This window comes from Oryctolagus cuniculus, chromosome 10 (genome assembly GCF_051225735.1).
Source record: "Oryctolagus cuniculus isolate XC-2025 breed Fujian yellow rabbit chromosome 10, ASM5122573v1, whole genome shotgun sequence".
In the NCBI taxonomy this organism is placed as follows: Eukaryota; Metazoa; Chordata; class Mammalia; order Lagomorpha; family Leporidae; genus Oryctolagus; species Oryctolagus cuniculus.
The window spans coordinates 20,798,624-20,821,828 of record NC_142876.1 but is presented as its reverse complement, the minus strand read 5'-3'; the positions used below and the strand labels follow the sequence as shown (position 1 = coordinate 20,821,828).

The 23,205-nt window shown below is 47.7% G+C and overlaps 1 protein-coding gene across 5 annotated transcripts in view; it reads right to left on the bottom strand.

The window, feature by feature from the left end:
* The window catches only part of ATP8B1 (ATPase phospholipid transporting 8B1), a 129,583-nt gene that overhangs the window by 22,217 nt on the left and 84,161 nt on the right, over positions 1 to 23,205 (bottom strand). For all 5 annotated transcript variants that reach the window (XM_002713627.6, XM_089305085.1, XM_089305086.1 and 2 more), the window contains exons 6-16: positions 23,036 to 23,097; positions 18,567 to 18,639; positions 18,375 to 18,445; positions 15,892 to 15,974; positions 15,612 to 15,770; positions 15,352 to 15,440; positions 13,415 to 13,605; positions 10,576 to 10,784; positions 8,817 to 8,860; positions 7,791 to 7,947; positions 1,409 to 1,597 (exon numbers count right to left, since the gene is read on the bottom strand). In XM_002713627.6, coding sequence (XP_002713673.1) covers positions 1,409 to 1,597; positions 7,791 to 7,947; positions 8,817 to 8,860; positions 10,576 to 10,784; positions 13,415 to 13,605; positions 15,352 to 15,440; positions 15,612 to 15,770; positions 15,892 to 15,974; positions 18,375 to 18,445; positions 18,567 to 18,639; positions 23,036 to 23,097 — 1,327 coding nt within the window. The remainder of the gene's footprint in view (positions 1 to 1,408; positions 1,598 to 7,790; positions 7,948 to 8,816; positions 8,861 to 10,575; positions 10,785 to 13,414; positions 13,606 to 15,351; positions 15,441 to 15,611; positions 15,771 to 15,891; positions 15,975 to 18,374; positions 18,446 to 18,566; positions 18,640 to 23,035; positions 23,098 to 23,205) is intronic.

The window sequence follows — 23,205 nt, the reverse complement described above, 5'->3', positions numbered from 1 at the left end:
GAGAGGACTTCAGAAAGTTTATGGAAAACATATATTATAAAAAAACTATGCATGGATTTAAAAAAAATTTTAACTAAATAAATAAATAAAAAGATAATTTTTTTTGAGAGACAGAAAGCTATCTGCTGGTTCACTCTCCAACAAATGCCTGCAACAACTTGAGCTGAGCTGGGTCCAAAGCTGGAAAACGAAAATGCAAACCAGGTCCTCCACATGGGTGGCAGGACCTCAATTACTTGGGCCATCACTGTTGCCTCCTGGGGCCTGCATGGACAGGAAGCTGCAGCCAGAAGCCAGAGCTGGGAATCAAATCCAGGCCCGCTGATGTGGGATGCAAGAATTTTAACCACTAGGTTAAACACCCACTCCCTAAAGTTATCTCTTAATTTCATGCTCTATTAATTTTTCAAGTACACTTGTGTAATGGAATTGACAAAGAAAACAGGGCAAATGCTCATAATTGGTGCGTATGGTTCTTTAAACCATTCGTGCAACATTTCTATAGGCGTGAAATGATTTCAAATTATGAGCTGAAGCCGGCGCTGCGGCTCACTAGGCTAATCCTCCGCCTAGCGGCGCCGGCACACCGGGTTCTAGTCCCGGTTGGGGCGCCGGATTCTGTCCCGGTTGCCCCTCTCCCAGGCCAGTTCTCTGCTGTGGCCAGGGAGTGCAGTGGAGGATGGCCCAGGTGCTTGGGCCCTGCACCCCATGGGAGACCAGGAAAAGCACCTGGCTCCTGGCTCCTGCCATCGGATCAGCGCGGTGCACCGGCCGCAGCGCGCCGGCCGCGGCGGCCATTGGAGGGTGAACCAACGGCAAAGGAAGACCTTTCTCTCTGTCTCTCTCTCTCACTGTCCACTCTGCCTGTCAAAAAAAAAAAAAAATTAAAAAAAAAAATTATGAGCTGAAACAGATTCACAATTAGGACGTGATCACCATCGCCACCTGGTTGAGTGCCTGGACTGTAGGTTGACTTGGATTGTTAGGCTCAGGCTCACTGTTCTCAGAACTCTCCTACTGAATCCTCCCTTCTGTAATGTCCAGGGTAGAAGAGGAGAGCTTGGAGGGGCTCTAAAAGTCACCCACATCACAGGCAGCACTCCAAGCTGTCCACAGGGGGCTCCGGCCATGTGGCACTTGCTACTCTAAATTCAGTGGCTGACGGTCCCTATGGTGAAAGCACCTCAACACATTTGCAAGATTCAGGCACCTGCTGCTGTCCCTTTGAGTAGTGGACAGGGTGAGGAATGAAGAAGAAAAAAACCTACCAGTGTCAGTGTGTCTATGGAACCTTCCAGGGCCCAACTGGTCCACTTGTTGCCTGCTTTATCCTGACATCATTAAATAAAATGATCCAAACACAACACTCAGATAAGCGATTCCTAGGCAGACTCTGAGAAAGACCTACCAATTATAGACATTCGCTTCCGGTCACTGTTGAAGTCCAAAATGGCAAGGACGTTGTAGGTCCTTTCGGTGCCCAGCTCGCTGATGGTGATGGTGTTCTGTGTCCTGGCCAGGAAGGTGAAGCCAAAGTTCCTAGCGGCATTGACCAGGGCACCTTCGTCCGGAGAGGCCGCCTGGTAGTTGAGCTGACCTGGCAAGGGAAGCAGAAGAGCTGTAAAACCAAATGCACTGCTCATCCCTGCGCTCTGCCCTGAGGTCTCCAGGAGGGTGAGCATGCACAGCAAAGCCCGCAGCTGCCCCAGGAAGACAGGTCACCAGCTCTCCAGGAGCATGGCACAATGCAAACACCGTAAGCTTGAAATTGCACATCAAATTGCAAACATTGATATAAACTAGAGAACAGTTGGCCAAGAAGAGAAAAACATTTTCCCATAACTCCATTATCCAGAGGAAAGACAATAAAATTGTTGTTTTGTTATCATTTCCTCTAGTCATTTGTAAAATGCCTTGTTCTGGGGTCAGCAGTGTAGCTCAGTAGGTTAAACCACTGCTTGAGATGTCAGCATCCCATATGAGTGCAAACCAGAATCCCAGTTTGAGTCCTGGGTGCTTTACTTGTGATCCAACTCCCTGCTAATGCACCTGGGAAAGCAGTGCAAATAGCCCACGTACATGGGCCTCTGCCACCCATGTGGGAGACCTGGATGGAGTTCCAGGCTCCTGGCTTCAGCCTGGGCCAGTCTTCAGCTGTTACGGCCAATTGAGGAGTGAACCAGATGATGGAAGACCTCTCTCTGTTTCACCCTCTCTCTCTGTAACTGTGCCTTTCAAATAAAATAAATCTTTTAAAAATGCCTAGTTCTGAAATTGTTTATCATGTTGAATATACATTTATATACTGATACTTTTTAAAAATGATTTACTTATTTGAAAGGCAGAGACAAAAACAGAAAGAGAGCATGCCCATCCATTGGTTCACTCCCTAAATACCCACAATGGCAGGGGATAGAGAGGTCAAGCTAAAGCCAGGAGCTGGAAATTCAATCCCAGTTTCCCAAGTGAGTAACAGGGACACAACTACTTGAGCCATCGCCTACTGCCTCTCATGGTTTGCATTAGCAGAAAACTAGAACTGGGAGTGGAGCCAGGATTCCAACCCGAGTACTCTAATATGGTTAACCACCAGGCCAAACACCTGCCCCCTCATTATGCTAACAGTATATTTTGAGCACGCTGCTATAGATTTAAAAATTCCTCATAAACATTATTTTACTGAATGGAAACATGTCACCATTTTCTCCTTGCAGGCACTTGGTTTACTTCTGGAGGAGCCAGCGTTTGGCTCTGCAGCTAAGATGCTGCTTGGGATGCCTGCATCACAGGCCAGTGCTTGGTTTGAGTCCCGGGTCTGCTTCTGGTTCAGTTTCTTGCTAATGAACACCTGGGAAGATGTAGATGATGGTTCGAGTACTTGGGTCCCTGCCCCTCATGTGGACACCTATATTGAGTTCCAGGCTCCTGACGTTAACCTGGCCCAGCCCTGGATGTTGTGGAATTTGGGAAGTGAATCAAGGATGGGAACTTCCTGTCTTTCAAATAAAAGAAAAAGAAAATTTTAAAATAATAACCTTTTGGGCGTAGAATTTTTTTCTACCTCTAGTTTCTCAGGATAGATTTGTAGTAGTGAAAATGCTGAGCTAGAGGACATTTTTGAGGACATTGATATGGATTGCTACTATTTCCTCAAAGGGCTGTACCAGTTTCACCTCTGTAAGAGTATGTGAGGGGTCTTCAGAAAGTTCACGGAAAATGCCTGTTATGAAAAAGCTTCAGATGGATTTCAAACCTTTTTGCACCAAAATAAATTCTTTTAATGACTTGAGCATATAGCTATGTTTTCATCAGAACGAAACAAAACTTGGTCAGTCTGAGCAATGTCTTGATGTTTGAAAGTTAAATAATGGAAAACGGCCTTTTAGTCACAAGTCCCCTTCAGAAAGAGAACCCACCTGGCAGTGCTGAGAGGAGCCGGCACACACACCACCGGCCTGCACCTGTGCACTCACAACAATGACAGAGCTAACCCACGCTACCCCAAGTCAGGAGGTCATTTTCCTGGAGGGACAATGACCAGAAGAGGACAGAAAAGGGACTTCTAAGAGATTGGGTTCTTTTTTTTTTTTTTAAATCTGAGCACTCATGACAAAGATATATTCATTTAGCTGTCCTCCTACAGGATGGCCGTGCCTCTGTACACATGTTGTGTGTCCATAAAAAGTTATAAAAATACTCTGCCTACCTACCCAAGAGTTTGTTTTCCTACTCCAGTTATTCTGCCTCAAAATAGAACAAGAAGCATTGCCATGGCCAGATGAATTTTTATAGCTGAGGGGATTTCATTTTCCGACAGAGTTTAACCAGGACCCAGGCCAGCGGTGCTGTGCAGCGTTCTACCCCTGACTCCTTGGAAGGGCAGGATGCTCGGGGGGGTGGGAGCTCATGCCCTTTCCTGCCCTCAGGCCGGCTCTGGATGATTCCATCTAAGTATTAATTACTTCCCAATTAGCAATTTAACTTGACACAGTGGGTCCTCTCTGTAATCACCCACCCAGAAGGTCACATGCCAGCTTTGCAAACGTCCTTGCAGATGCAGATGCCAGAGGGCACCAGACTCACCTGCACTGAACAAGCAGCAGAGAGAACACAGGGCCTCCCTTTCCACTGTAGCTGACACAGTGATCCCTGGCATAACACTGACCGCAAACTGACTTGCCACAGAGACAAAAGCAAGTTCACACAAGGTGCTAGAGTTCCCACAAGTAAGACAATCAGAGCTGCGGCTCACACCTTGGTATTTTTATCTTCAAAAGAGGAAGAAAACCCTTCTGTTACTTCTGGTGATGGAAGCACTGACTCGCAGGTTAAGAGACATGAAGGCCTCCAAAAACGTGGTCCAAGCTGCGAACCAGGGCACGCTGCCCTTTAGAAAATGCTTTACTGGGACTGGCACTGTGGCATAGAGGGTAAGCTTCCGCCTGCGACGCTGGTATCCCATACAGGTACCGGTTCCTGTCCCAGCTCCTCCTCTTCCCATCCAGCTCTCTGCCATGGCCTGGGAAAGCAGTAGAAGATAACCCAAGTGCTTGGGCCCCTGCACCCACATGGGAGACCTGGAAGAAGCTCCTGGCTCCCAGCTTTGGATCGGCCCAGCTCCAGCTGTTGCAGCCATCTGGGGAGTGAACCAGCAGATGGAAGACCTCTCTGTCTTTCCCTCTCTCTGTAACTCTGCCTCTCAAATAAATAATATCTTTAAAAAAATAAAGGAAAGGAAAAGAAAAAAATGCTTTACTTCCCATGACCAGAAGGAGTTTTTCTCTTTTACAGACCAACCTGTGGCTCATGGAACTGGCATGAAACAAGAAGGTGCTCAGACTGCAAATGCCACTTCGCATTCTTCCTCCCTGGCTTCCTCTGTCTGACAAGGGCTCCCCACCTCTTCCAGGCACCAGTCTTGACTCAAGAAGTCAATTTCAGACTTCACACTCGTCCCAGCCCTTCAAGTCCTTTACCAAATGTCTCCCATACCTGTGGCTTTCTCGTCCTTGCCAAAGACACCTCCCTGCCCCACCCCAATCCATGCCCTGAGCCCTTGCATGGGTCCAGCTTTGGGCTTTTGCACACAGGGTGATGCCCATGCCTCCTGAAACAGGCTCTCCGATCAGTGAGTAACAGCCCCAGTAACAAAGGCTTCTAAGCCTTCTCCACTCTGCTCCATGGCCTCAAGAGCACAAGCCTACATGGTCCCAAGGTTCCTGCCCATTGTGTACTCTCATGTCCCAGGTACTCCACCAAGCACTAGGTGCTACTACAGTGGGATTTTGCAGATGCAATTCAAGTCCTAGCCAGTTGACCTGATGATCAGCAGATGATCCAGGTGGGCCTGACCTAACTAGGTGAGCCCTTAAAAGAGATGGTAGTATTCTCAGAAAGGCTTTCAATTTAAGTAAGATTCTCCACTGTTGGTTTTGAAGATGGAAGACACCAATTGGCAAGGATTGAGGGTGGCCACCGAGAGTGGACAGCAAGTCACACTGACAGTGACTAAGGAATTGGGGGACTCAGTCCCACAACCCCACAAGCTCAGAAGAGGGCAGTGAGCCCCAGATGAGAACGTGGCCCAACCTTGATTTTGGGGAGATGCTGAGTAGGGAGGAGCCACACCATGCTCAGACTCGGATCTAGGCAACTAGGAGCTGATAGCAGGTGTTGCAAGCTGCTGAACCTCACCTATTCTTTACGGAGTAACAGAAAGCTCCTGCAGCCTCTCCACACGTGGCCTCTCGGCGTCCTCAACGCTCCGCCACACAGAGTGCTGAGAACTCAGATGTTCATGCCAACCTGTGTGAGGGGGCTCCCTTCCCTGTGCTAAATGAACACTAGCCAATCCCCATTGTCTTATACCAGAGGGAAAACAAGAGCAAAGGGGCAGTAGCATGGGGGAAGACTGACACTGCTGGCTGGGCCTGCACAGGTGCCTTCGAGGTCTCAATTTCCCTATCCATAAAATGCAGCGGTGTGGGCCCCCAGGTCGTTTCCAAGGGACCTTTTCCAAGTCCTTTTTGGATTAATGCCAGAACCGCTTTCTCCTCTAGCCTTCTGCACCTAGAAACCCAGCTTGCTTCCATTCTATTTTTTTTTTTTTTAAGATTTATTTATTTGAAAGGTAGAGTTACAGAGAGGCAGAGTCAGAGGGAGAGAGACAAATCTTCCATCCGCTGGCCGCATCGACCAGAGCTGGGCTGATCCGAAGCCAAGAGCCAGGGGCTTCTTCCAGGTCTCCCACGCAGGTGCAGGGGCCTAAACACCTGGGCCATCTTTTACTGCTTTCCCAGGCCATGGCAGAGAGATGGACCAGAAGAGGAGCAGCTGGGAATTGAACCGGCGCTGATATGGGATGCCGGCACTGCAGGCAGCGGCTTTACCTGCTACGCCACAGCACCAGCCCCAACTTGCTTCCATTCTTAGCGACTACAGCAAATGACTCTTATCCCAGGATGGTTCCCAGGATGCATCTCTCTCTGCCTCAGCTGATGGTAGGACAGAGGCTGGAAGAGACAGAACGTCCACTCTCCTGCCTGCAACACTCAGACAATTGGGCTGGCTCACCTCCAGCACGAAGTCCAGGGCTCTTCCCATGATATTCCAGTAGGAAAAAGAAAATAGAGACCATACGACTAATGGACATTTACCTAGGTTGACCAGTTAGCTCTCACAACAGTACCATACTCAAAGGCTAATGAGTCAAAACTTAAGGAAACTAGGTTGCTTAAAAGAACTGCACATTATCCTCATTGTACAAGTAAAATTTGCTTGATTAGGCACACAGACTTTGACCTCTGGGTGCTTCAAGACCTGGTGTCATCCCTTTCCTATCCTTGTCCACTTGGCTGCAGATAGATCCTTCCCTGGATCTACCCCAGGCGGAACCCCGCTATCTCACTTCATGGCCCTATTAGAGTCTTCTCTAGAGACTGAGTTTCACTGCACTTGCTGAAAGAGATCATGAGCAGCTCCCACACGTCCAGTTTACAGGCCTCTTCCTTCTCTGGGGACTTCCTCCCTGCTCCACAGGAAACGTCAAGGGTGGAGGGAGAAAGGACTTTTTATGCTGCGTTGATTTAAATAAAAAGTGGAGAATGGCATGGACGGAATGAATGGATGAATGCAGTGCAGACAGACTGGGATTGCTCTTTCTATAAAGTCCCTGTGCATCTTTATGAATTGTCATGGTGTTCATATGTGATAAAGGAACTAGCTTTCACTGCTACTGGATGAACCTGCAATACAAAGCCAGCACAAACTGCATTGACTTCTGCAAAGGCACCTAAAGGTCAGCCTCGCCCATCCCCACGCAGATGCACATTAATTATGCTTCCTCAAATGACAAGGGCAGGTGTTGGCTGACATCACTTCAAACCCAGCACATACCCAAATCTAGCAAATAAAAGCCGACGTCTTAAATGAGTTTGCAGACAAGCTTCAAGTCCACTTAGGACATAGACAGGATTTGACTTTTCACTCACAACAAACGTTAAATACTAAGGTGGAAGGATTTTGACTCCTCCATCATAATTCAAGAGCTAGCCATTTCTTTTGATGATAAAATTTCATTTACAAGGGGATCAACACATCGGAGCTATCACCAGAGCTCTTGTATCATGCCTTGCTAAACCGTCTGGTGGTAGGGACTGACCAGTCTCTGCTGGAGTTAATGCGAGAAAGGTCTGTCATGTGCATGACTGATACCCATGGGAGTCCCAGCACGCGTCACCTGGAAGCGAAAAGCTGGTCTCCGGCAGCTGAGACACCAGGGAGATACTCACCGTCGGTTCTCTCCACCATGACCGTGTGGCACACCGCAAGCAAGAAGAAGAACTGCCGCACTTCTGGTTCTTTGCCTGACTGGATTTGCTCAATAAGATAATGGTCGTGAAACACAAACTTCCCATCAGCAAATGTGTTCCAGCTAAAATCAACTTGCTGAAAGAAAGGGAGAAGGGAAAGAAAGTGTGAGTTTTCAATGGATAATTCCAGCACAGCAATTGCTGTGAACTTTTCTTTAAAGCCAATTATGGAAAGTCACCCCAGGATTTTAGGACCTTCTTGATTTAACAGTAAAACAGCTTTCTTCTGTCTTAAACACCAAAGGTGCCATTTGGTTCATTGAATTGTGTGTCCCCAAGAGATCTGTTGAAGTCCTAACCTCTGGTACCTGCAAGTATGACCTTATTTGCAAATAGGGCCTTTGGAGATATAATCAAGGTAAACTGAGGACAAACTGGGCTGGACTGGATCCTAATCCAATGACTGGTGTCCTTATAAAGAGAGGGAAATGTGGTCACGGACACACACAGGGAGCAGGCATGTGACAGCAGCAGGGCAGGGACTGTGTCTGTCCATCTACAAGACATAAGGGTCTTTCTGAAGCCAAGAAATCTCAGGAGCATGGGCCTGCAGAGACCTCGACTTCCCCAGCATCCCCAGGAATTTTTTTTATTTATTTTTTTGACAGGCAGAGTGGACAGTGAGAGAGAGAGAGAGAAAGGTCTTCCTTTTTTTCCGTTGGTTCACCCCTCAATGGCCACTACGGCCAGCGCACCACGCTGATCCGAAGGCAGGAGCCAGGTGCTTATCCTGGTCTCCCATGGGGTACAGGGCCCAAGCACCTGGGCCATCCTCCACTGCACTCCCTGGCCACAGCAGAGAGCTGGCCTGGAAGAGGGGCAACCGGGACAGAATCCAGCGCCCCGACTGGGACTAGAACCCGGTGTGCCGGCGCCGCAGGCAGAGGATTAGCCTAGTGAGCTATGGCAGTGCCGGCCAGGAATTCTTGAACTTGAAGGACTTACCTCGATTTTGCTGTGGCTGTGCTGAGAAGCATCTCGATGGTCTCCTGGGGAGGAAACAGAACACAAACTGAGTCTCGCCGTGTGTCCTGAACCCCCCTCCTCAACTTCCCGGGGGGGTCACGACCCTTGTTTGGATGGTCCTGGAGTTAAGAATCATTTTTACATTTTTCAGGAGTTGTAAATGAAAGGGAGGAAGTAAGAATGTTTGACAGAGCGTGCATTGCAGAGGCTAAAATATTGACTCTGGGCTTGTTAAAGTTTGCTGACGTTCAAACACTGGTCCTTGTCCCTCTGGGGCCTGAGTCATGCCCTTTGAAATGCTGCCTTTATCCTCCTAACCAGAAGGGACGGCCAGCACCGGTGGGAGCCACCTCCTCCCACCCATCAGCGTCCTCACTGACGCACAGATGAACCTATAGCTTACAGTTTTCTCCAAGTGGAAACAACAAGTGCATGACTGCCTTTTTTTTTTCAAACATTGGATTGTCTTTATTTAAAAGTTAGGGTACTTGAATACAGCATCCGCTGCAATACTGTTTACAAAAGCACATTTCAGAAAATTCGGATGGAAATCATCTTTTTCAAAAACTGTGGAGAAACGCCCATAACATAAGTCACCACCATCACAGCCGTGGTGTCAGTGAGTGCGCTCACGCAGCTGTGCGCCATCTCCACCATCCAGCGCCAGAATTGATTGTATCTGGCACAAGTGAAACTCTGTGCCTAGGAAATAAGAACTTCCTCCTCCCTCTACCCCTCAGCCCCAGCCAGCGCCATCCTACTTTGCCTCTGTGGATGTGATGACACTAAGTACTTTGTATCAGTGGATTCACCAAGCATTTGTCTGTGTTCCTGGCTTCCTGCCCGAACCCCCTGCCTCAGGGTTCACCTGGGTTGCAGCGTATGTCCATTTCTGCCTTTAAAGGAAGTGCATGCACACTCCACGGTCTGCAGACCGCGCTTACCCAGGAATGTTTATCCATTCAACTACTGAGGGACACCTGGGTTGCTTCCACCTTTTTTTCTTTTTTTTTTAAAGATTTATTTTACTTATTTGAAAGACAGAGTTACAGAGAGAGGTAGAGCCAGTGAGAGGTAGAGCCAGAGAGAGAGCCAGAGAGAGAGAGAGAGAGAGAGAGAGAGAGAGAGAGAGAGGTGTCTTCCATCTGCTGGTTTACTCCCCAAATGATGGCAACAGCCAAAGCTGAGCTGATACGAAACCAGGAGCCAGGAGCTTCTTCTGGGTCTGCCACGCTGATGCAGGGGCCCAAGGACTTGGGCCATCTTCCACTGCTTTCCCAGGCCACAGCAGAGAGCTGGATCAGAAGCGGAGCAGCTGGGTCTTGAACCAGCACCCATATGGGATGCCGGCACTGTAGGCATGGCTTTAACCCGCTGTGCCACAGCACCGGCCCCTTGTTTCCACCTTGTTGGCTTTTGTGAATAATGCTGCTATCAATATGGGTGCACAAATACCCGCGTCCCTGTTTCTAACTGTTTAGAGTGCATATCCAGAAGTGGGGAGTTACTAGATCAAATGGCAATTTGCTTTTTAATATTTGGAGGGCTGTGTGCCTGTTTCTGAGGCTGGGCCTCTCTTATGCACGTATGCATGAGGCTGCCCACAGTGCTGCTTCGGCATTCGCCGGGGAATGGCCGCCCGCAGCAGGACTCGGCACGGAAGGAGGACACCGATGGCTGCCTGCACATAGCCAGCCGCCCACGGGCACCCAGGGAGCGAGGGACAGCGTCCACTCACCGTAGATCTGCCCGTTGATGCAGCACTTCTTGAAGGTCATGATGTTCTGCGTGAGGGTGCCGGTTTTGTCTGAGAAGACGTAGTGGATCTGCCCGAGCTGCTCGTTCAGCGTGGTGGTTCTGGCCTTGGCGGGGGTGTCCTTCTCAGCATAGTACATCTGCAGGTCCCAGTTGATGAAGTGACTCTGGCCAAGGCGAATGATTTCCACGCTAGGAAGAGAAAGGGTTCCTTTCCAGACAGTGCTCAGATGTGAGTGGCTGGAAGTGGGTCTTAGCCTCACCCCGCTGCCTACAGGGACAAGCTGCTGTCCTCTGCCATGGTCTGAGCACCAGTGTCTCCCCCAAGTTCAAGTTGAGACCTGATCGCCCAGGTAGCAAGACTGAGGTGGGGCCCTGTGGAAGTGACCAGGTCCTAAAGGCTGGTGGGATGTGTGCCTTTTGAGCGCAGGCGCCAGAGAGCTCGCCCAGCGCTGCTGCAGTGGCCAGTGCAGCAAGCAAGCCCTCACCACACACTGCACCTGCTGCTGCTTCTACATGGGACTTCCAGCCTCTGGAACCATGAGCAACAGATCTGAGCTGCCCATACGTTACGCAGTGTAAGGTGCGGTGTCCCAGCAGCCTGAAAGCACCCTGTGCAATTAATTTTTATGCTCAGTGCTGGGTTCCTCAGGGAGCTCCCATTCAAAACAGCAGCACGTGGTGCTCCCTACTCCCTATCACGTCCTCCCTACTCCCTATCACATCCTCCCTACTCCCTATCACGTCCAGAGACCCCCAGCATGGTCGAGTCTACCTTTGCCCCAGTTGCAGTACCCAGGGGCTACAGACCCCGTGAGCTGTCAGATAAGGCAAAGGGGCTTTGGGCAATGAAGTCATGCCTCGTGGTCCCCCACACTGTGAGAAAGCATTTTTTCCCTCGAATCTTTATCATCTTATAAATTATCCAAAAGGAGACAGCCTAAAGGATCATCTTGGCTTTATAACTATAGGGATTTAAATATATTTCGGCTGTGAGGAAGCTATTTACACAACTAGCAACTGTTAAGTGGCCCAGGGATGTCTTTATCACAAGTTAAACTGATGGAAAAATTACTCTTGTCCTTTCTGCCTTCCAAAGAGATTTCCCAAGTGCCTACAATGTAGCAGACGTCACTGAACAAGACAGACTCTCTGCACAGAAGGAGGCTGCCTTGCGAGTGGAAGCAGGAACAGAAAACCCAGTAAACAGGTACCACCTCAGATGGGGGAAGGTCTCATGGAAGATCAAACCAGGGCAGGGGGATGGAGACCAGCAGGAGAAACAGTGACGGTTCAGACACAGGTAGAGCGAGCCAGAAGCGGCCAGGGGAATACAGTGATATCTGAGCAGCGCGTGGGTGCTTAGGGAAGAATGTGCCGGGCAGAGGGGCATGCAGTGGCAGGAGACCTGGACAGGGGTGGGCGTGTGGGAGCTGGGCTCAGGGTAGAAGGCTGCACACCACATCCTGGGCCTGGCTGTATGGTCTCCAGGAGTTTTCTCTGAATGGGACAGAGAAGTCACTATGGGGTTTCTGACAAAGCAGAAGTAGTATCTGGAATGACTTGATCTGACCCAGGCTTTACAAGGATCTTTAGGGGTAGGCACTTGGTGCAGAGTTGAATCACAGCTTCGGAGGCCCACATCCCATCCTGGAGTGCCTGGTTCCAGTCCTGGCTACTCCGCTTCCCATCTAGCTTCCTGCTAATGCACACTTAAGGAGGCAGCAGGTGAGGGCTCAAATGCTTGGGCTCCAGCAACCCACATGGAGACCGGGCTGCAGTTTCTGGCTCCTGGCTCCTGGCTCCTGGCTCCAGTCTGGCTCAGCCCTGGCTGTTGGAGGCATTTGGAGAGTGAACCAGTAGACAGAAGATCTGTTTATGTCTCTGCCTTTCAAATCAAATGAGAATAAATAACATTATTTTTTAAAGCTAGGGAAAAACACCCTAAGCAAATTTATAACATTTTCAAAGAACACAAAATAAAAGGGCATTTCCAGGAGAAATAAGAGAATTGCATTAGTCCTTTGTCTGTTTTTAAGACTCCAAACTGTACACACAATTTATTCTACAACACACATCGATAGTTTTTAACAAAATAAGCAGTGTGGTAAATGGCTCCTTGGGCAAAGGTAGTGCTGGCCTCAGATGTCTGCCCAGGCTTCCCTTCCCGTCTAAACAACAACAGTAACTACCTGTAATAAAATTAAAAATTAAACAAACGCACACATAATAAAATTAAATGCAGTAACTGCTGCTAATTGCAGGTGTGTGCATGTGAGATCCCATGTCTCTGGGCTACTCTTATGGGCGCTCAGAACTGCCTGTGGCTGCTGAGGTGAACCCAGGGGAATATCCCTCTCCTAGCAGGCAGCCTGCAATCTAAGTGATCAGTGACAGTGAACTTGGATCTGAAAGGAAGAAGAATCACAAACAAGGGCACCCGACCCTTGCTCTCCTGCTGTGACTGAGTCGGAGGCCAGGAAGCCCTGCAGTAGTTACAAGCCGCCTGGGCGTGGCAGGCAGGCTCCTGAACAGGAAAAGTAAGTTCTTTCCCGACAGTCTACATCTTCACCTGACCTTTGACCTCTGAACCTTGGCAGCCTTATCTATGCAGACACTAGGACGGATGGTGCCTGGCACGGGGTAGTTACTCAATGTTCCCCTCGTGTGCCTCTATTACCCTCCATTCTGAAGTGAAAATCACCTTCTAACTTGTTCCTGATGACTCCTGAAATGTCGCTGCTAGAAACAAAGGGGCTAAGTTGGTAAAATGGACTACATTCTTCCCTGAAGGCAAAAGGTCAGAGAAAGGGCAGCCTCACCTGACATACAGGGAGATGGGCACCATGGTGTTAAGCACGATGATGTAGCCCCAGAAATTCAGGAACCCGCGGTAGGAGGGTGTAGCATTTTCCCCATCATAGAGGTACCACGAATAATTGCCGACTTGGGCTTCCCAATAGGCATGGCCGATAGCCAGACCAGCAGAAAGCAGGATGAGAACAACAAAGATCTAGAAGACATAAAACACTCAGAGCTATGCATTTCATAGATGCTAATATCCTTACTCAATATTTTACATGTTATAATTTAGTGGTCTGTAAAAATATTATACTTAACATAAAAACAATGCCTTCAAAATGCTTTGCAAGTTCCTATGATTGACTGATTTATCCTACATCACACACACAACATAAGGTTTTATCCCCGAAATTATCTTTCAAAAGAGAAAGTGGTGTCTTACATTCAAATTCTTATGGACTAGCACACAATAGGGTATTTTCTCTACTGGTTTTACTTTGCACACTAACACACTATTGGGAAGGATACCTTACCATCACAGGAAACAATTCCTAGTGATGCTAAATTGGGATGCTTACAGAAGATGTTTAATGCAAATAGCTTTCCAAAAAGAAGGCAGGGAAATTTCACTTGTATTTGGGTAATTATTCCTGAAGGTACAAAATGCTTAAAGAAGCAGGAAGGTAAATATTATGTTATGGAAATTAGGAATAAATATTTATAGAAGGAATAAAAAAAGTCAGCTGTCCTAGTGGTATTTGTTATTTGGAAATAAAATTCCAGCGACAAATTTAAGTTTCTGGACACAGATTCCAAAAGTGCATATTTGGCACAGAAGAGGGACAAGGGGCTGTTTGCGAGGACTCCAGTCACGACCATGACGATGACACCACAGATGAATGTGCAAAGTTCAATAAAATTCTTATGAAATGTGAAAGCAGATGGATAAAAAGATGTTTCTTAAATGAATCGCTTGCTTGTATATGATTCCAAATACATACACACAACTAAGGAATTGGAACTGCCATAATTCCCTAAGGTTCAATGCATGCAAATGGAATTAAATGTTTGGAAAATGCAGTTTTCATTAGGAAGTGGAGAGACTGCAGACAATCGGGGCCACCTGTGTGTGGGAGCAAAAGCAGCGGGCCTGACAGCACTGTCCTTACAGGACCTGCTTGGGAGGCCCGTCCTTGGCCGGTTCCTGGGAACCCAGATTTGGGGAGAGTTTCTGGTTCCTTATTTCTTATTCTCTGCTAAGAGTGGCTCACTGTGCCTCACTTGGTGCAAACAACATGGCTTACGGAGACCACCTGCACTCCTTTGGGGGGTCTGGAATTGTGGTGCCTGCCAGGCAGATGGTGCCTGTGTGACCAGCCCCCACTGAAAGCTCGCAGGGGTCGAGTCCCTTCTGAGCATCCTTGGCTGATGGTATTTCACACGGGCTGGGGAAACGGGTGCGACTCCACCAGGAGAGAACTGAAAGCTTGTGGACCTTGCCCGTCATGTCTTCTGCTGATTCTGCTTTTATCCTCTGGCTGAATAAGTCATAGCTGCGTGTACGACCACATGCTGAGTACAGTGAGTTTTCCTGCTCAATCATTGAACCCCAGGGATGGTCTCGGGAACCCCCGATATACCTTATGCTTAGCCTTGCTGTATATTTGGTTTATACAGTATATGTTGGGCAAAAATAATTGCTTTTAAGACAACTACCCCTATGAGAAACTAACATCAATCAAATCAAGAGTCCAGCCCCACTATTACCAGGTCACTCTCTCCAGCCATCAAAAGTACCTAGGGCCACAGCCTACAAATGAAATTTCCCTTCTCCGAAGAGCAGTACTTTTCTATCCCATCTTAGAGGGAAGATCTCTTTGCATTACGAAAACATACAACAAAATTAGAGCGACAGCAGTCTAGCCTCTCATTTACAAAAGCAAAAATAAACAAATACCGTGTAAACCATGTAGTTCATCAAGTAATCAATTTTAGTCCTTTTAAATCTGGTCTTCCCACTATTCTTCATTATCTTGGTGTCAGCACCTAAAAATGGAAAATTCAGTGTGATAGCAGTTGGGAAGTCAGTTCGCCAGCAGGTCAGCAAAGCTGCTCTTGCTTTGGTTTCAGTGGAGAAAATTCAGAAAAGCAATCCCTTCCCTTACATCCGCTTAAATGCTGATGGTAGATCCATCTCCCAAGAAGATCGGAAAGTACCTGCAAAAATGACCAATCCGTGGGCAACGTCCGTGTTCCTGATGACACAGCCACGTAGCAAAATTTTATCCGCGTCCAAAGGAAAACTGGTTTTTCTCCAGAACAGCGTGCCTGTGAACTTATCCAGCCGGTTATTGGGTTCTTCACATTCAATAAAACCTTTGAAAAAAAAAATACTATTCACATAATCAATCACATGGAATCTTTCTGGCTTTAATCAAATAGGGACAAGATCAAACCACTGCAATTCAAAACAAAGCTAGGGGTGTTTTATACAAACCATCAAATGTTGCCAATGTATCTTCTCTTTGGAGGTACTGGTCTGTGATTTCAAGTGCCATTTTGAACTTTAAATTGGTTTCCCTAAAGGAAGAGGAAAGAAAAATTAAATGAGCAAATTTTGGAGTTTAAGTTGGAACACAGGAGCAGGCACTGTAGCACAGTGGGCTGATCAACCACTTGGGACACCCACAAGGGTGCCTGGGATGGAGTCTGGACTCCACTTCTGATCCAACGTCCTGCTAATGTGCCCGGAAGGCAGCAGGGATGGCCTACATACTCAGGTTCCTGATAGCCATAGAAGAGACCTGCATGGGCTTCTGGGTTCCTGGCTTCAGCCCTGGTATTGTGGGCATTTAGGGAGTGAACCAGCAGATGGGAAATCTCTCTCTCTCTGCACGTGCGTGTGTGTGTGTGTGTGCGTCTTTCTAATAAATAAATAAATAAAACTTTTAAATAAAAGGAGTATAAAGGAACTCACACAAAATAACATTAGGCATATCTGAAATTCAAGTCTTAAAAAATTAGCTTTTTCTATTTTTAAACTCCGTTCACCTTGGAACTATAGGTTTAGATGAATTTATCTCCTGAACTAGGGAAAAATCCCTGAATGGGAGATGTCAGTGCCCTCTGCTGTTGACTACTGTGACAGTAGGGACGGGCCACCCACAGGCCTCCTCCCCACTGGCACCCTACCCCAACTGGAGCTACCAAGCCACTATTTGGAAATACACCTTTTTAAAATTTTTTTTTATTTTATTTTTGACAGGCAGAGTGGACAGTGAGAGAGAAAGACAGAGAAAGGTCTTCCTTTTGTTGGTTCACCCTCCAATGGCTGGCACACCGTGCAAATCCGAAGCCAGGAGCCAGGTGCTTCTCCTGGTCTCCCATGTGGGTACAGGGCCCAAGCACTTGGGCCGTCCTCCATGCCCTCCCGGGCCACAGCAGAGAGCTGAACTGGAAGAGGGGCAACCGGGACAGAATCCAGTGCCCTGACCAGAACTAGAACCCGGGGTGCCGGTGCCGCAGGCAGAGGATTAGTCTAGTGAGCTGCAGCACCTGCCGGAAATACACCTTCTAATGTTCAATCACTCTAAAATGATTCTATAAGACATATTTATTACAGGCATTCTGTTTTGCCTATTGTCAACTTATTATTTTCCAGTGCAAACAACAGGATCTCAGGTCTGAAAGACAATTTTATGGGACTGGCACTGTGGTGTAGCAGGAAAAGGTGCAGCCCGCAGTACCGGCATCCAATACAGGTGCCAGTTGTGTCCCAGTTGTTCCACTTCCAATCTAGCTCCTTGCTAATGCACCTGAGAAAGCAGCAGAAGATGGCCCAAGTCCTTGGGCCCCTGTACCCATGTGGGAGAACTGGAAGAAGCTCCTGGCTCCTGGCTTTGGGTTGGCCCAGCTCTGGCCATTGTGGCCATTTGGGGAGTGAATCAGCAGATGGAAGATCTGTCTCTCTCACTGCAACTCTGTCTTATAAATAATCTTTTTTTTTTTTTTTTAAAGATGATTCTATTTGGGAAGGAAGTGGCAGCTTCAGCCCTGGTATGTGGCATGGCTCAGCCACCTGTGCTGGACATGCAGGGGCAGGCAGGGACACACACTCCCAAGGACGGCCTTTGACAGGCTCCACAAACACCCACTCGGGAAGTCCCATGAGCTGAGGAGTTCTGACAGGCATGTGAGGATTTCCTATCTTTGTGAAGCCACAGACTGTCTCACTGATGGCAATGATAGCTGTTTTATACTTGAGATTGAGTCATCAGCAGGTGGCTCCCTAGGCAGGCAAGACCTTGCTTTCACCTACATGGTTTCAGCTGTCTGCCCAGCAGCAGGTGCAAGTGTGGAGTGCAGGAAGCAGAACAGGGAGCAGGGTCCTGCCCGCCTCTTACTAGGGATCGTGGGCAGGCAGCTGCACCTGCAGGGCGCCCTCTCCTCCTGGGCCATGTTGAGGTAGAAACAACACTTGCTGCATGATATTTTCAGAAGATTTAAATAAACTAACACGTAAAGGGTCTACCAATTCACAAGTACTCAATAGATGTGTTGAGAACTGGTCAAAACCAGAATCTTATCCTTGCTTTGCTGGTAGCATAATAACCAAAACCAACAAAGAAACAATGTAAAATTGCCTACTGGCAAAGACCTGAAAATCTGTTCTGTTCTGTGAAGCAGACAATAGGATCGTCAGTCATTCTTGCTGCTTTGTAGTCATTCCAAGCGGTTTGGAGCAGGCTCCAGCCTACACCCTCCTGATTGATCTTGCACCTTCCCAGAGAGGCGCAGAAAGGCAAGTTTAAGAACTCCATGTGATGGAAGGGGAAGTCGGTCACCCAGACACCACTGGGCAGCCGCCAGGGGGCAGAGGCAAGGGCGGATCTCAGGGCTTCTTGTCCAGAGTGAGATTTCAACATCATGAATGCTCCTACAAAGGCCGGCTTTCAAACGGGCTTTCAGAGACACACTCACCCGTCCAGTTCCGCTGTTTCCACGTAGCAGAGGCTGTTGGGCTCAGAGCTGGACAGCAGCAGAATGTCAGCCTGTGCAAGACAGAACACACCAGTAACACAGAGACCCCTGGGGCCAGCCGGGCATGGGGCCAGCCGGGCACTGGGCCAGGGGGAGGACGAGGAGTGGAAGAGGTGGCGCTTGTGCACTTACGGGAACAAAATCATTCTTTTTCAGGCGGATGACGTCTCCAACTTGAATATCTTTCCACTTGGCAACTTTGAACCTAAGTATTACAAGTAATAATAGTTGTTTGGTTTTTAAAAGCATTTATTTATTTTCATCTACTTGAAAGGTAGAGTCACACACACACACACACACACACACACACACACACACACATTGATTGGTTCACTTTTCTGGCTCACTCCCCAAATGCCTGCAGCAGCCAAGGCTGGGCCAAGCTGAAACCAGGAGCCCGGAACTCCATCCAGGTCTCCCATGTGGGTGGCAGAAGATCGAACGCTTGAGCCATAATCTGCATTAGTAGGAAGTTGAATTGGAAGTGGAGTAGCCGGGACTCAAACCGGGCACTCCAATATGGGAGTAGGTTAAGCTATGCCTTAACCTACAATGCCCACCCCTTGAATGTTTTTCTAAGTTACAGGTCAGAGAATGATTGTTCTTTATGGTTGTCAAAGATTCTGGAAAATGTGTAAGTCACAGGGAAAAATTTGCTCTAAGTTCACTGTTTTTCCTTTTAATAATGGAACTTTATTAAGTGGTTATAATAATCATAATTTCTGGGGCCAGCACTGTGGCATAGTGGGTAAAGCTGCTGCCTGCAGTGCCAGCATCTCACATGGGCACCGATTGGAGTCCCAGCTGCTCCACTTCCTATCCAGCTCTCTCCTACGGCCTGGGAAATCAGTAGAAGATGGCCCAAGTCCTTGGACCCCTGCACCTATGTGAGAGACCCAGAAGAAGCTCCTGGCTCCTGGTTTTGAATCAACACAGCTCCAGCTATTACAGCAAACCGGGGAGTGAACTAGCGGATGGAAGACCTCTCTCTCTCTCTGCCTCTCCTCTCTTTGTAATTCTGACTTTCAAATAAATAATATTTTACAAAAAAGAATCATGATTCCTTAGCAACAATGACAGCAATGATATTTAAAAAGGTGTTTTTTTGGGCCGGCGCCGCCGCTCACTAGGCTAATCCTCCGCCTAGCGGCGCTGGCACACCGGGTTCTAGTCCCGGTCGGGGCGCCGGATTCTGTCCCGGTTGCCCCTCTTCCAGGCCAGCTCTCTGCTGTGGCCAGGGAGTGCAGTGGAGGATGGCCCAGGTGCTTGGGCCCTGCACCCCATGGGAGACCAGGAAAAGCACCAGGCTCCTGGCTCCTGCCATCGGATCAGCGCGGTGCGCCAGCCGCAGCGCACCGGCCGCGGCGGCCATTGGAGGGTGAACCAACGGCAAAGGAAGACCTTTCTCTCTGTCTCTCTCTCTCACTGTCCACTCTGCCTGTCAAAAATAAAAAAAAAAAATAAAAAAAAATAAAAAAAAAGGTGTGTTTTTTTTTTTTTTCAATTGACACACAATATGAGAAAACTTCAAAAAATTTACGGAAAACAGAATTAAAAGATGTTTACTGGGACCAGTGCTGTGATTTACCGAGTAAAGCTGCCTCCTGCTGCGCAAGCACCCCCCCCCTCCCCCCAATAAGGGCGCTGGTTCGTGTCTCAGTTGCTCCACTTCGGGTCCAGCTCCCTGCTAATGTGCCTGAGAAAGCAGTGGAAGATGGCCCAAGAGCTAGGGCCCCTGCACCCGTGTAAGAGACCTGGAAGAAGCTCCTGGCTCTGGCCTTTGGATAGACACAGCTCTGGCCATTTGGGTAGTGAATCAGCAGATGGAAGATCTGCCTTTCTCTCTAAATTCCAAATAAATAAATTAATTCCTTTTTTTTTTATTAAAAAGATAATTTTATTTGGAAAGGAAGTGGCAGCCTCAGCCCTGGTATGTGGCATGGCTCAGCCACTGTGCTGGGCATGCAGGGGCAGGCAGGGACACACTCTCCCAAGGACGGCCTTTGACAGGCTCCACAAACACCCACTCGGGAAGTCCCATGAACTGGGGAGTTGGTCTGTGGTTCAAGTTCACTGTTCTGTTCTGACAGGCTCCGGGCTTCAGCCTGGCCCAGCTCTGGCCATTGCAACCATCTGGGGAGTGAACCAGCAGATGGAAGACCTCTCTGTGTGTCTCTTCTCCTATCTCTAACTCTGACTTTCAAATAAATAAATAAAATCTAAGCAAAAATACAGGTTTATTTTAGTGCAAAAAATTTGAAATGCATACATTGTAGTGTCCTCAAAAAGTTCATAGAAAAATGCATGTTATGAAAAAAACTATGTTTGGATTTCAAATTTTGTTGCACCAAAATTAATGTTATTTTAATTCCATTTGTCTCCCATTCATTTATGAACAAAATAGATTTAAAATGCACTTAAAATATCTGCTTGTGCTCCAGTTTCTCCTAATAGAATTTAGCACACAATTCTGAACCCCAGGATTAAAAAAAATTGGCTTATTTTTTCAATAAAAGACATTGTAGCTGTTTTGCATTTCAGTACCTCTAAAATTGTCAATTAGGAATTTGTGCGTGAGTTTCACATTGCAAATGGATGAGTCAACCCTTTCTCGTCATAGCTTTTTGGGGGTACTGTGACATTCCAACATCCCTGGGAAGGTCCTCTGTGTCCTGCCCCACTGATGGCCAAGCTCTAAATGGTCTGATCCACCATAGGGGTGCTGGGGCCACAGACCTGCAGGACATGGACCCCAACTCCCAAATCCAAGGCAATTCAAACCAGTCTTCTCTGGTTAGGTCAGCCACTTGGAGGCTAAGCCGAGCCTCCCACCACCAGTCACAGTGTTGAGTAAATGAGAGGAAAGTGGCCTCTGGAATAGAAGCCATTCGCCTGCAAGGGAAAAAGCCTTGCAAATAGATATTTACAGGTTGGTGCCATTTATTTATGCATTAGACACTGGGGGAAGTGTGACTGTAAATCAGGTTATTTTCCTCTGTGTTGACATTTCGAAAGTGTTTGAATTGGGTTTTAGTCATTTTCAGCACCTGGGTTTGCAGTCTGACCTTGAAGCTTTTGCTCAAAAATGCACTCATTACTGATGGCTGAGCTGGTACTTTGCTCACAATTGACATTAATTTCACACATTCGTTAAGCATTTTCTGCACGAGGAATGCAGAACAGTGCCCGTGAGACACCCACACAGATGATTCTAATGAAATGCACATCAAAATAAAAAAGACGAGAGGGGCCAGTGCTGTGGCATAGCGGGTAAAGCTGCCACCTACAGTGCCAGCATCCCATATGGGCTCCAGTTCAAGTCCTGGCTGCTGCTCTTCTGATCCAGCTCTCTGCTATGGCCTGGGAAAGCAGAAAAAGATGGCCCAAGTGCTTGGGCCCCTGCACCTGCATGGGAAGACCCAGAGGAAGCTCCTGGCTCCTGGCTTCAGATTGGCACAGCTCCGGCTGTTGTGGCCAATTGGGGAGTGAACCAGCAGATGGAAGACCTCTCTCTCTCTCTGCCTCTCCTCTCTCTGTGTAACTCTGACTTTCAAATAAATAAATCTTAAAAAAAAGAGAGAGAGAGAAAATTCCTCTGAAAATGCAGGGAATAGCTGGAGCACTGGGGAGGTGTCTAAACATAGAGTAGCCCCCCAATCCATGGGGAGACACCCCAAGGCCCCCCTGTGGATGCCTGGAAACACAGTACCAAACCTGTAGTTTTGGGTCTGTCCTACACATACATATCTATAAAAAAGCTTAATTTATAAATTTGGCACAGTACAGACTACTAATACCTAATGATAATAGAACGATTTTAACAATACACTCTAACACAAGTTACGTGAATATGGTCTCTCTCTGAAAATATCTTTCTGTACTGTCTTCACCGCTCTTGGGTTGATGGGAGATAACCCCCGTGGAAGCCCTCCACAGGTTCTCTTTCTCATACAGGAGTTGCCTTATCACTACTCTCGTGCCTTGGGGCCATGATGAGCAAAGTTAGGGCGACTGGAGCACAAGAACTCTGATTCCAGGAAGGTTCACCTGATAACCAAGGTAGTCACAGAATGACTAATGGGTGGGTAGTGTATACAGTGGATACATGAAAAAAGGGATGAGTCACTTTGCTCATGGGGTGGAGAGGGACAGAGCGAGAGTTCATCACGCTACTGACAATGGCACCCAGATTAAAATTATGAATGAATTCTGGAATATTCCCGTGAATATTTTTGGACCAGACTTGACCATGAGTAACTGAAACCATAGAAGGCAAAACTGCAGATAAGACCAAAGCAAAGCTCTGAGGCGGCTAAGTTTGGGAATGGCAAAGATAAGAGCGACACATTAGAGGGTGATGGGCATTGTGTAGACATCAGATGTGCTGATAACACAGAGTGCAATCAGGCAACCAGCTAGCATCCATTGTGGGTAGGGCATCAGAACCACCAAGGGGAGGCACTGTCTCTGCACGGAAACCCTTTGTAATGAAAAAGTTACATACTGGTAGACTTCTAGCAGTTGTCTCTCAGTATGTTTCTAGACATTTCTGCAATATACCTATTTCCCTGTACTTGAGTTACAGATTAAAGGCACAGTACCTGCCATCCTTAATGACTTCACACGTCCGATTGTTGATCTCCTTATCCATTTTATGGCGAGCCTTTAGAAAGGAGATGAGGAGATGGTGTTTACTCATCTTGCTGTGTAAGATATTGATGCCAACCTAAAGCAAGCTCCAAGTAGTGCGTAGGAAGTGGCATGCGAAATC